Raw genomic sequence first — 15,045 nt, forward strand, 5'->3', positions numbered from 1 at the left:
ATGATTCGGAAATAGAGCTCTTGGATCGGCTACTGCAAAGACCAGACCTGAGCCTATTTAAAAACTTGTGTACCCTATTGGATAAGGAGGTATCAATTATGTACCAGCCGGTCAAATAAAATTTAATTCTTTAATGGTATGCAGCATTCATGGGAGTGTACAACGAAAGATAAGATCAAAGATTTTGTGGAAAATATTCGTAGACATTTACAAGGACTCATTAGAGCTAAAAGAGGAAGTACAAAATATTAAAGGTAAATAAACAGCGTGAAATATGACACAAATGAAAATGTTCACTCAATTTTGTTCGAATTTAGTTTGTAATTACTCTTACCTGAAGAACAACATTTGTTTATAAAACTGCTTACAAAATTTCTTCATAAATACGTAAACTATGATAAAAAATAAGAAAAATTAGAAATTAATTAGGAAAAATCACTGAATTCCAATATTTTTATCCACAGGGTGTTAATAAAAATGTGAGACACTTTTACAGGATGGATTCTACATGCCAAACTAAGACGAAAATCAAGAATGATTAAATTACGTTCGAGGCTTCGTTTCCGAGTTATTAATTGTTAGAGATACGGGTGAAATATGCGTAAAATACGTATGAAATGACGGGTTATTCTACTTCAGAGGGGTGCTCTTCACCTGTTTCATGACTTGGTTTCATTCGTTTCATTTGACTTCATTCAATAAAGTTTCACCGGGTCAAGTCCGTCTATTAGCTGGGAATCGGCTGTTCGAGTAGTATAATCCATCGCGTCAACCGTATTTCAGGCTTATTTTGCCCGTATATTCAACATTTAATAAGTCGGAAACGAAGCCTCAAATATAATTCCCACGCAATTCCATAAAAGTGTCCCGTATTCTTATTAACATCCTGTATAATATACAGGTGTTTGCTCAATTTTGTCTCTGATTGTAGCCATTAATGCTGCTGAGTTTATTGTACACAATGTAACGCTAATGTATGTAAGATATGTAACATTATTCCAGAATTGTATTGTACTGATGTAAAATATGTTTAAATAGAATGTGAAATTTTTAATTAGCTTGCCATATTGTAATATGAAAAGTGGAGTTAATAATATTTGTAACATCTTGTTATTAATATACTACTATTTTTATAATATGTTCGCTTATAAAGATTATTGCATGCAACATTCACTAAAAATATTTGTATTTTGATAGTAGAGAACGTAGTACTTTTAATAGTAATGCCATTAAATATAATTCGAAGTGAAACATTCGAATTGAAAATTCCAAGTAAAATTAATATTTTAGTATGTATTAATTGTTTTTTATATACTGTATTAATATTTATTACTGGGAATTCCTTTATGTTTATTACTAAAAACAAATCATCTTACGATAATTCGTAAACAAAACATCGAGTTTAATAACTTCATTACTATTACTAAGAATTATCAATTATAAATATTGTAAATACCACAATTTTACCTGCAATACACACTACTACTGTTCCATAAACAGAATAGGAAGGGACCTGAAACTAAAGCAATAAATGATAAAAAAATTGATCAACAGTTTGTAACATTCAAATACAGCCAACAGTATTACTGTAAGACATATTTTATTGGGTATTTGAATATTAGAATATATACACAATCTATTTACACTACGTAAGGTTTTCCAGAAATTCCTGAAGACATTTATATTAAATTATTATTATACTTTTCTAACACTATATTACTTTATCACGAAGGATTAACGTATTAAATCTATTATTCGTATACCAGGATATAAATAGGAGAATATTTTTCATAATATAATTAAATTTCCAATTAATAAATAACAAATGTAATCATGTTCTCGCTGTATAAATACAGAATTAACAAAAAATGAGCTTATAATATACATTAAAAAGCGGATGATTTATTTAAAAGGAATAACGAAATGTAAATCGACTGTAAAAATCAGTCTAAAGAGAGCATAATACTTGCTTCTTATAGCTTAATTATAGTAAAATATCGACAAATACGAGTAGTATAACATGTTCGTAGTTACGTTGAATATTGTAACACATAAACGTGATGCAATTAGTAGCAACACAATCTATATGCAACTACTAAAAAAAAATTTAACGCAAATGCTACAGTTAATGTTCCACTGAACAGCATAACATTACATACATTAGGTACGTTTGTTAATATTTGTTATCTATGTACTATTTACTTAATAGTGTGTTATATGTAGTATTGGTTCTTCATCCAATTATTTAAGCACTGCGATCCTGTAAAAAAATTTATTTTGTTTGTACAGTAAACACAGAATGTTCACAAGTAGCTATTTATATTTGCAAATGTTAAATTGAATAAATATGAAAAATGTTATGCTTATGACAATTGAAGTTTAGTTATTACATATTTTACCATTCCTATTTTGAAGTAAATTATAGCTTTTACTGAATCTCTTATTACTGTAAACGTTCTAGACTTACCTAATTAATATCAATGGAAGTTACATTCATGTTGTACTTGACTGACTGGTACTTTTACATTGTGCTTCAGTTGCTCGAAGTTTTTCGAGCCTATGTAACGGATCCATTAAGTTTTTCTCGTCGGGCCCAGCGGGTTCAGCTGTATCTGTAATGTATAAATTGTGTAAGTATATACAATAACAAACTGCCTTCAATAATACACAAAAAATATTTACCCATCGAATACTGATTATTAGTTTGTGATATAAGATTTTGATTTTTCCGTGCTTGATCAATGTCTCTTAACCCTTGTTCTATAAAGTCTTGAAAGAACTGGTGAGACTTTACCAAGAAAGGTTGCACGTCAGCTTCAGGATATTGAAGTTTAAAGTCATACAATTGCATTAAACCCTGTTCAAAAACTATAGTGTAATTACTGCATTGTATAAATAAAATGAATTAATTATTTCACATACTTCCTGCGTGTGTTCTTTAGATCCAATTTTCTTAAATATTTCAGACAATTGCTGGTGTGTAAACTTTGATAAATGTTCTTGAGCCTTACCACTATTGCTGGATTTTACCATTGTTCTTGGATTGTTAATTTCATCAGGCTTAAAGGTCTGCTAAGTGTTATTATATTAAATTACGATTTCTGTATGCTACGATTTAATATTCATTACTGTGAAAATATTAAATCTAAAACTTACCGCAATTAACCTTATAAGATAAAGATGTAATTCTGATTCGTTAGTGTTATTTATTCGAGTTAGATGACTAAGAATTGTACTGCCCTTCATGCGTGTCATGCTATGGAGAATTGTCTTAATGGTCCGTAATGGAGTGTCAGACTTTCGTGTTTTCCACCATAGAGTTGGATAATCCTACAAAAAGTTAAGTCATAAATGTATTAAATAATATTTGTGTTGGGTAAATAAGGAGGAAGACATACTTTCAGGAAGCGGTGAACTTCCAAAAGAATCGTATCATAATTTAAATCTCCAGCCCAGTTAGGAATAGTTTTTACTATTTTCCATAAACATTTCATAACTAACTCTTCGTACTTAGAAGGTTCATTAGCTTCTGCACATCCATGGAGCAGTTTTATTAAAGCACTAAACATTAAAGGAATATTAGACGTTTAAAATTTAATTGCCAAGATTATTAAATATTTATTCACTGTTTGTAATAATGTTAACAGTTTATTGATCGAGTTCTTACACTAAAAACAATGTCTGATTACCAGATTATTTAATGAAATAATGTAATCCTTTTAAATTATTAACATATATGAATGTTAAATGTCTTAATTATTTCTGCATTATTTCTCTATTATATTTCATTTTTTAACTACGTAAGGTACTATACTCATGGATGCAAATTGTTATCTCTGATCAATAAAATGTTATTGAGGATATAAATTTTGATGGTATTACCATATAATTGTGGTATGATTTGAATTATCTATTATTTTGCATACAATATTGTTAATGACACGATAATACACATCAGCCTGGTGTAAATGGTGTAATTTATGCTCAGCTAACAAGCTAATCATTTGATCCACAAGTTCCTTTAAGTGTATCAATGGAACGTTTTTTCCTAGAACGCCACTGTCATAGAACTGTAATAAAACAATAAATTCAATTCATATATTACTATTTCACACAATATTGTACAGATTCCTAAAAAATCTAAACTGATCAACCCCACTTTTCACAAGTTTCCAAATTTAAATCTTTTTAAGTACATAATCTTACAATAGAAAATGTATATTGTAAGTAATTCTGTCCTATTGTAACTTTGCATTATTATTATTATTTATTTTACTACATGAAGTTGATTAGATTTTCAGGATTTAATTACGTATAATTTATTCTTACCGCCAAAATAACCATAAATGTGGTTCTAAAACCCTTAGATGTATCTGTTCCTCCTTGTTGCAAAGGATACGTTTGCAAAAGTTTCAGTTGCATGTTTATCGAACCAATAAATTTATCTTCTTTAGATTGCAAACTTAGAACTTGATGAGATTTTATCAGCTACAAAAATTAATGTCATATATATACATGTATATACAATAAATAAAATAAATGATAAGATGTTTGTTATAAATACAAACATTATCTATACTGTTCATCGACTGTATCGCAATAGCTAAGTCCAAGCTAGCCATTGCAAGAATTTTGCGCTCAAGACTACCTTCTTTAGTAGAGTTAGCTGAATTCAATTGCTGTGTTACCGTTGCTGTCTTTGATACTAACAATTTCGGTGGAGAAATTGGTATCATTCTGAAATATGTACCATATGATTACATGATTAAATTTCCAAATTGAAACATTAAAATTATATACGTTCCGTGTAAATAGTAACTTTTATTTCTTGTAATAAATAAATGTAAATAATGAATATAATTAAAAATTATAAATACTTACGGTACTTTCGGTAGATTTAGTGTATTCGGAGATTCAAGCAGAGCTTCAAGCTCATTTAAGTTTACTTCTACAAGAACAGGGTTCTTGAATTTCACAGGCGCCTCTGATTCAATTTTTTGCAAATAATTCATGTCAAGTCCAAATGGGCCTGTTACTTTCTTCTGTGTCGATGCGCAAATATTTCTACAAAATTACGTAAAACTCAAATTACTCTTCGACAAAAATCAGATAAAAATATATCTGGATATTTTGAAGATATGTATGTATCAATCTAGATCATATCAGCTTAGTTCGGTTTCATCATTTTTAAGTTATAAAATATCAAAGCTTATCAAGTAATTAAAAAGAAAAAATGCATAAAAAGGATTCCGAAAGTGTTTGGTGAAAATGTATCAACCTATTATACTGATTACATAGATTAAAAATATTATGCTAATACAACATGTCACATGTTTAGTTTCTGAGTTCTGTTACTGAAAGTTCTAAAAACTATTCTCAACTGATAAGCTATCAGACTAAACGGGCTACAATTATTCAAATTTTGTATGCAGGGTGTCCCACATATGTGGTGCTAAAAAATTTCAAAACTTTCGTTGAACTATACAAAAGTTATGTTAAACAAGAGGTGAACTATATTTAAGTGTGCATAATTTTCGTAAATGAGAGTTTCTTTATCTGCACTTTTTTCAGAGAAATGGATGTTACCTTTGTTTTTTTAAATGAAACTATACCATTTTTTAAATATTTCTCATTAGAACGAATCATGACAAATCTAACGACTAAAAATGTTACAAAAAAAATCAACAGAAATTGTGCAACGTTGTGATATATCATAGAGTTAAAAATGACACCATCCCTTTTAATACGATTAGATTTTTCCATATATATGTATATATCAATACTAGTGCACACACTCAACATCAGGCATCACTGCAGGCATTGCAATAAATATTTCTTCTTGTGCTACCTACAGTTCTTCATTTTATATAGTGTTTCACAACTTATATTTAGTTATTAAGAACTACTATTCTTATAAAGTTAAGTAGAGATATGACTCTCTGTCTTAGAAGTTTCAAATACAACTCCCTCTTAGACAAGGGTGTATCAAAACATGTGACTATAATTTCTGAAGTGAATTATATATTTATTATAATTAAATAATTAAAAAATTTCATATAAACATATTAAAAATTAAATAGAACAATGGTTTATATGAATTTTTTTACTTTTCTGTGCTCAATTCACCTTTGAACATTTCTAGCACATCCTATATATACAGGGTGGACAGTAACTTTAACCATCTAGAATATATTTGTTATTTTTAGAAATACAAAAATATATATTTATTAAAATTGTACGGTAACCGAAGGGGCGATACCATGCCAATACTAATTTCTTTGTGGGTGGAGGGTTTTCGTTAGTCTCAAGGTCACCTCTATTTTTTTTTAACCCTCCGAGTACTCGACTCCCAGTGCGTTCGAAGCCGGATCATTTCTGACTCACATCGATATGTTGAATCATATGTTTGAATTACACGTCGATCAGTTCCCGAATTACACGGCAGCTCCATCACTGTGTGCGTATCGCTCTTGCGAGCGCGTGACTCCAGAGCCGTCCACGGAGGGTTAAATGGCATGCTGTACTTTTTTATCCTTACTAGAATAACAGATGTTCAGACGATTCCAACAACCCATAGTACAAAGTCATTCAATATTAAGTAATGGAGTAAAAGGACGACCCTTGTGCCATAGAAGGTGTTCAAAGTGGTGTCCGTTTGTATTGAGATAACATTGCAATTGTCGAATTGCTATAGCAAATATTATTTAACGCCGAATAACCTTGTATTACAGATCATTGAAATCGTCAAAAGATCCTCTATTCTACTAGGGATAAAAAAGTATAGTATGCTATTTAAAAAAATATATAGGTGGTCTTTAAATTTCAAGAAACGCTCTACCCACAAAAAAATTATTACTGGCATGGTAATGTACATGGCTCCTACAGTACCGTACAACTTTTGTAAAGAAAATATTTTCATATGTAAAAAATGACGGAAATATTCCAAGTGACTAAACTTATTGCCCCATCTTGCATGTGACACTTCGGCTAAACCTTACATATTTAAGATTAGCTTATCACCTTATTTATTTAATAAGAAATATTATTTCTGAATCAATAAGTACATCTAATATTCTTATAAACTTCAATAGCATTTGAAAGAAGCCAAAGGAGTTAAAAGAACAGAAATTAATAGATACTGAAATTGTACATTATGCACATAATACCCGTCATCATAATATGATTACCCGCCACCATAACGTGAACAACACATGGAAAACAAAATACATAAGCAGCACAAACGTTTTAGTGTCATCTTCATGATCATTTTGAGGTAGGACGGTAATTTTTACTGGCGATGTTTTTGATGGTTGTTCATTAGTCATAGGAGACATCTGTATTTCGTCAATTGTGCTGCCTGGTGTTACTGCTTCTGTCTCTGTTACATTTGGCCTGAAGAAGCATTAAAAAGCAAATTCGTGCAAACATAAATAAAAAAGTTAAAGATAAAAAGAATTAATGAAAAAAATTGAAATATTATAATTTTCTGCTGTTCGTGATATTAGAAAATATTTGGTTGATACCAATAACAGTATTAGTGTACAAAATGTGATTTTATGTACAAGTGCAATGAAAACATTGATGAAAAATTCGATGTATGTAACAACATAGTATACGTACAGTTCATTTTGTAGTGGTGGTGTCGGAGAAACAGGTTCTGGTTCAGATATTTCTTCATTTTCTTCCTCATATTCTGCTTTAACGTCTTCATTAGAAGCGACAGGAGTTGTATTTGTAGGGGGTGCAAGTTTGTTTGATGAAGCTGATTTCGTTGGACGATTTTTAGCAGCTCTTTTGATACGTTCGTCTAATAACGACTGATCTTTTTCAGATATCTACAAACAAAAAAATGTACAACAATACGTAAATAGTTATTTCAAAGAATTTTCATTTATAAAGCGCTTATTACTAAAAATATTACTTGGCCGATAAGTTTGTAGACTCGTTCTCCTTGCAGGAAATATGCCTGAACAATACAGTTCAAAGCAGCATTCCGAACAGAATTATCACGATCTGCTATTTGCTTTGCTATTTCTTTCAATGCTACAGATGCAGATGGTTGACAAACGGATAGTCCATAATTTTCTATAAGAGAACTTAATTGATCCAAGCATTCTGGAAAAAAATAAAATTTATCAGTATCATCCAATATATATTCTTTACACTTTATTGTCACATATGATGTTACCTGTTCTTTGTCGTGCGTTTTTAGATTTTAAACCTTCCATTATATACGAGAATAATTTGCTTACTGGATATACCATTGCAATTTGTTTAAATAATGCGCGAACTCCATTACGCACTGCATCTTTAGGATCGCCAATCTAAAAAATGGTTCACATTATGTATACAAACATCTGTCAATAAATTCATGCGTTGGACAAAGAAAAACAAACAATTTACTTTGATAATGAGGTATGGAATAAAGGAGGCTGCTTCATTCTCCAACATATGATACTGATCCTCTATTAATAGATTAAACACCATCCGCAAATATTCTAGACCTTTCAATAATACTGAAGGGTTGGTGTCGAAAAATCTTAGTGTCAACCACTTGAGGATAAGGTCTAAATTAGACACTAATGCTTTACTGTTATTAGGCAGATCCTAAAATTCATAGAAGTTTTTCATATAAAATAGATATAAGCAGATAACCATTGAAAACACTATTAAATACAGTAATATCTCAGTTGTTGCTCGTTATTACAAAATACCCATGAGCATCTAGAAAGCCTTACTAATGCATTCACAAGGCTTTCCCAATGAAAATGAGTCCATACATATACATTAGACTATATTGTAATATTTTTCCTGCAATATCTTCATTTAGAGAATTCAAAAATACATTCGAATTATTATATACAATGTGAAGAATCTTCTTTTTCATTTTGTGAATTCGAAATTTGATGTCATAATACAGAGGTTACTGTTTCTACAATAATACTGTTATTATAATTACGATATTTAACAGAATGTTACCAAAGTGATTTAATTCTTCATAGAGTATGTTTGTGAATTTATTAAATTAATAAAATAGGATCGATCAAAAGACAAATATTTCAGTTTTCATCAATGAATGCCATTCTACGAGCTTAGTTCATCACATCTTTAGTTAAGATGGTGTTTACTTTGAGACCTGAAGATTACTTTTATTTTTTTAAATACAACATACTACTTTTCATCAGAGTCTCATAATAGATGCATAAATCAATTTTAAAACCTAAACAGTTATGTGTTTCTGAACCTTAACATACGTATTCTACATTCGTTTATGTTAGATAAAATACGCGATTATGGATTTTTACAATTAGAAATTCATATGAAAAATATTATATTTACTAAAACATGTCCTCTGTTATAAACATGTCTCCAACAATATAAGTTTCATTTAAGACAGGTTTTCCAACAACTAATAAATTTGTGAAATATAATCGTGGAAGGATTAAAATGAGATACCACATGTGTAAACTATTTGAACATCTACCTCGGTTAATGCCTCAATAGCTTTAAGATGATATCGAAAGTCTGCATGAAACATATTTGCTAATAAAGTTTTGTTCACACTCGCAGCAGTCATAAGTTCCTTCAGAAGGTCAACAAATTCTTCTCTTGGAGTCGTAAAATTCCATTTTAAGACCTTTAATTTTTGTTCATCGATGACTCTTTGATGCTTCAGATTATTTATAGCCAACAAAGGACTCGTATCAGTGTCGTCATCCTTTTTACGAGCACTGCCAGGCTTTGACGCGGATTGATTTTGTTTAGGTTTTACTATTGCTTTCGCTGCTTTCATGGCTCCAGCACTTTTCACGACTTTCTGACTACTTTCTTCCACTGGCTGTTTCTTTGGCAACGGTTTCAAAGGCAAATTTGGCCGAGATTTATCCAGTGCAGCAAGTACCACTGTTCTAGATCCAGGTTTCAATTTTTCTGTATTCCTAGCCATTACTTCATACGAAAGATGAATCATATAACCCAAAACTGCTTCCTGAGCGTTTTTCCGAACATCGGAATTACGATCCTCTAAATTATTGTACAAATATGGAAGACATACAAGAAGTTCTTCTTTTGGTATTTGTTTAACAGGAATCAATGATAACTTTTGCGCTAACCAATTCCACAGCTCGGCTCTAAGCACCGGTGATCCGGACTTCAATGCATCACCTATTATCTCACCGTCAAAAAATTCTTTATAACCACATTGATCTCCCCATGTGTTTATACACGAGATTGCCGCTGTTCTAATCCAATTTTTACTATCGCCCAGACATTGTATAAAACCAGGAAATAAAACTCGAATGTGTTGCTTTGCTGGTGGTCCCATTGCTACAGCTAATGCTTGACATATGCCCAGGGTTGACTGTGCTATTTTACTATTGCTGTCAACCAATCGTAAAGCTAATCCTTGAGGTAAATCGCCAATGGAACCTTTTATAAATTTTGCTTCAGAAATGATGACACTCACTTTCTGTAAACCTTCATTTCGTACCTAATATTTCGAAAAATTTCAATTACCATTGCAAGAGTTTTCTAATCAACTGCAGACAATGTGCTACTAACCTTCCAATTTTTATCGGATAATTCATTCAAAAGACTCTCTGTAATTTGGTTGCTGACATCAACTCGTGGAATGAGATTATTAATATCAAGTTCACTATTGCCAGTAGATTTCTTATCCACCTCGGCATCGTCATCATCGTCGTCACTTGTTTTGGACTTCTTAATTTTTACTCCACGAATTGGTACTGGAGGAGTTTCACCATTATGCTACGAGAAAATAGTTAATTAGTTATAATTACTTATACTTACAGTCAGTCAACATGTATAATATTTGTAAACATTACATTAGCGGTATATTTATTACCTTCTCGCATTCTTGTTCAATTTGTTGGCGTAATGCAGGTTTTTCATTTTCAAAGAACATGAGCAGTGGTTTACCCATGAATATGTACAATGTACCTAACAATGTAATGGCGGAAGTACGTACACCAGGATTTGTTGCTGCAACTGCTTTTTTGATATTATCCATTAAGGACTTGACGTTAATACTAAAACATATACATAAATAGTGTAAATGGTGAAGCATTTATTCATTCGAAATTTACAATTTAAGTGGATTGAATACTTACACACAACCAAATTCTATGAGACCTCTACATATGATTGAAGGCAAATGCCACTATTTCATCCGCCACATATTCGAAACTTGTTGTTTCTGCTATTGCTAGAAGAGTTTCACCCGCAATTGTACTATTTTTTGCATCTCCCAATTTTTCCGTTATATCCATGAGACAGTATTCGCAAATAGTACTACATAGGGAATAATTCAGTAATGATAGTGATAACAATGATAATGTTAATAAAACTAAATATAAATCTTACTTTGAAAACGGAAAAGTCTCTGCTAGATACTTTACTGTTTCCAGTCGCAATTTCAAAACTTGAAAATTTGTGTCTTTGAAACCTGGTTTTTTCGCTAAAGTCCGTACAATAACTTGTGTAGGTACTTCGGATGAATCCATTTGTTTTACAGACTAAAAAGGATACAGTCGTATCATATAAATATTATTATATTAATTAATATTTAGTATAATAGTAAATTTATTCGTTTCAGAAACAACCAAATAGAAATACTTCAGTCACCTCTAAAAGTTGCTCGACTGCAGATAAACGTGTTTTCCAATTAGTATCAACGAGACCCAAAAGAGTATCAGTTGGTAAATATTGTGTAGCCATTTCATCTATTTCTTCGACGCTATAATTTTTCTCTGTTTGGATTTTTGTTGCAGATGGCTTTTTTGTACCAGCTAGAATAGTTGAATAAAAATGAAATGTTACTCAGTGTAATCATACGACAGTTTAGCTACTAAACTTGAATACCTAACTACCTAAATTTGTCAAAGACGAACCAGATGGTTTTTTGGCTAAGGGTCTCCTAGCTGTACTAGTATTCGGTCTCTTCGGAACTTTAAAATCTGAGTCTTTAGGTTTTGCTGCCGATTCAATTTTACTTGGAGCTGTGTTTGGTCTTTCTGCAACCATTTTTGGTGCATTAGATACTTTAATGTGTATTATAGCTTTGTCTGCACATTCTTTTATCTAATAAACAGAAATAAATGTGTATTAATATATTCTATACCAAACATTGTTTTTCCTATTATGCATTTAAATAAAACTAAAAATTGTTATCTACAAGGTACCTTTGTCATTTTCAAGTTATCAATGTCTGTAATAAATGGTGTCATGGCTTTTTCGCCAACTAACTTCATTGCTGTACCAAGAGCCTCAGCAGAAGCATCTCGAACAATTGGATCTATAATACATTTTATTCGCATATTTAATATATTAGAAAAGGAAACCTGGATCTAACAGAAATCAATCTAAAGGTGTACCTGGTTCATTCAACGTTTTCAAAAGAACACCGGTGTACGCCTTCAATAATTTTTTATTTAAGCTTTGTGGCGGTGTACGGGAAAAGCATCTTGCTAAATAAGCAGCTGTTTCTGATTTAACAGCAGGATTTTTATTTTCTAACGCTGCAACCGTGTCTTCTAGTATAAGATCGACAGAAATCTAATTGATGCAAAAAGTATGATATTACTGTGTGGAGAATGTAATACTTAACAAATACGGAGAAAATACTTCAAGGATCAATTTGATATTCAAAACTTTTACTTGTACTTACACTAAAAAAGATAGCATCAGCAGCATCTCTGAGAGCTTGTACAACATTTTGTTTCTTTTCGCGGAATTTTTCTAAAATTGATGATAGACAAGCTGTTGCATAGGGTTGGAATCGCTTTTTAAGACCTGTAGCTAGTCCAGCTAGACATTTTCCAGCCAATGCAACGACTAATACGTTAGTATCTTTAGATATAACCTGTTAATAATATTTCAAATAAGTAAAGCAATTAATTGCTTAAAATACAAGTGATGCATACCTTTTTCAGAGCTCTCACTACGTCACCATAATCACCATTTTCTAACTTTGGATGTTTTACAAGAGTGTCTAAAGCCTCTAAAGCTTCTTTCCTCTCTTGCCATTTCTTAGCTTCAAGTTTGTCATAAAAATCTTTTGGAAGTTTTGAAAGAATATCGACCGGCTCCAAAAATTCATAAGGATCAATTTCTGGCATAGGCACACAATCATTGTCATCTTTGCCATCTTAATTACAAGATGTTTGTATTAGAGAGAAAAATACAAATGTGATAATATATAAAATAATTTCAAATGTACTTACCTTCACCGACGTCATTTGTAGAAATTACAGTACCACATACTTGTTTAGGTTTTTGAGATTTCAAAAACCGAATTGGTATAACTTTCTCTTCTTTTAAATTACTAAACTCTACCTCCAACTCTGCAATTTGAACTGGCTTCAATGTATTTAATTGTTGTTTTAATGGAGCACCTATCCACCTAAATGTTTAAAAAAAAAAGTATTGTGTGAATATTCATACTTTCCAAGATAATTTCGAAACATTAAAAAAAATACCTGTAAATCTCTATGACCATAAATTTGCCTTCATCCCTAACTGTGTAATCTCTGTTTTCAAGGAAACTAGGCATCTTTTTTATCAAAGGCTTTATATTAATTACCTTTGGTCCAAAATGCCTGTAACATTAAGAAAAGTAATCAGTGAACTTTTCTAGTAAATACTTCCATGATAAATGTAAAGTTACATTTTTTACTTCATTTTATTTGTAGATATTAATGATATTTATTTACCTTAAAGCCAATGTTAAAGTATTAATACAAGCAGCAACAATTTTTGGATTTTTTGCTTCTGTCCCTTTTAACAGTTCTTCTTGAACAGTTTCATGCTTTTCAATTTCTATATACATTAATGTTATTTGCACTGCCAACTCTTTTGTCTTAGCTTTCGGGGCTGCAATACATTTAGTAACTATTCCATTCATGACTTCACCAACAGTCCTATAAAATAACACAATCTGTTTTTACCTAGAATCTCAAAATCATACAATAATGTAAAAATATGTGTGAATGATTTATACTGATAATAATAGAATAATAATATTAAATGATATACAAATTAATACATCAATTTTTGTACATAGAACTTACTTTCCTGCTACTGCAGCATTTTCAATAAAAGCTAATGCTGCTTCCAATCCTTTTTCTTGCGCTGCAGCATTGCTGTCTGATACAAACTTCTTTATAAATCCTAGGAACTTGTTCCATTCAGGTGATTTTTCATCATCGATACATTGAAATGTATTAACACATTCTTTATAACCATGCAAACGTGCTCTCCATAACTGTATAAGATTAATTGAAGAAATTATTAAAAATATAAGCATGTTATAGTAAAAACCAAGTCACCCAAAAACATATATTACCTTGTGCACACATCGTTCTTCTAATGGTAGCTTAACATATTCTGTATCTTGTTCCATATTTCAAAACCTATGAAGATTATTAATTTATATAAAAACTGATTAACATTTTCACCTATTATATATCCCTTAAATTATCAAAATAAAACCATATAAGTACACACGTAAGGCATTAAATTATAAGCAAACCTTATAAAGCATTAAGTAAAAACCCAAATTTCATTATCACATTCGCAAATTGCAATTAAACGATACGAATAACTGTCCTCGACGATAAGTTCAAGTTATAATGTGAAACGAAGCATTTATAGTTCTAAAGAAATTTGTTATATGTTGATATATTTTAGTATCAACTGTTTGTATATATATTCCGTATGTGTTGAACGTAATATTAATTTGTTATAGCAGAGATCGTCCTTGTTGGAACGAATGAAAAAAGACAATGAATCCTGGTTTATGACAGCCAGAAATTTCATGTACCAGTCGGAGGGATTCGTCATTAAGAAACCAAACTTACCTTATAAAACGGCGATATATGAGAATTACTTTCGACAGAACAGTCAACGTTTATAGAAAAATCGTTGACTCAATTCATTAAAACCGTTTAAGCAGCCAAACTAAGGCCAATGTGACCCTTTAATAACCGTTGAGTCTTTACATTTAGTTTTCGATTAGTCCTTAAAGTC

General features: G+C 30.9%; 1 protein-coding gene across 1 annotated transcript; it reads right to left on the bottom strand.

Moving 5' to 3' along the window:
• Positions 1-2,210: 2,210 nt before the first annotated feature.
• LOC107190334 (cytoskeleton-associated protein 5) lies at positions 2,211-15,045 on the bottom strand. The gene is given in 33 exon segments (XM_015579126.1): positions 2,211-2,260; positions 2,468-2,612; positions 2,683-2,857; positions 2,923-3,069; positions 3,157-3,330; positions 3,399-3,561; positions 3,883-4,070; positions 4,330-4,488; positions 4,569-4,737; positions 4,882-5,064; positions 7,243-7,392; positions 7,621-7,835; positions 7,922-8,115; positions 8,189-8,324; positions 8,404-8,607; positions 9,485-10,489; positions 10,561-10,767; positions 10,865-11,048; positions 11,130-11,162; positions 11,164-11,310; positions 11,383-11,534; positions 11,644-11,807; positions 11,889-12,099; positions 12,201-12,313; positions 12,393-12,573; positions 12,686-12,880; positions 12,942-13,165; positions 13,242-13,420; positions 13,497-13,616; positions 13,731-13,937; positions 14,088-14,281; positions 14,363-14,429; positions 14,877-15,045. Coding segments are annotated over 31 exon segments (5,949 nt in total). The 5' UTR covers positions 14,420-14,429; positions 14,877-15,045; the 3' UTR covers positions 2,211-2,260; positions 2,468-2,493.

Source organism: Dufourea novaeangliae, unplaced genomic scaffold, assembly GCF_001272555.1.
Source record: "Dufourea novaeangliae isolate 0120121106 unplaced genomic scaffold, ASM127255v1 scaffold177, whole genome shotgun sequence".
In the NCBI taxonomy this organism is placed as follows: domain Eukaryota; kingdom Metazoa; phylum Arthropoda; class Insecta; order Hymenoptera; family Halictidae; genus Dufourea; species Dufourea novaeangliae.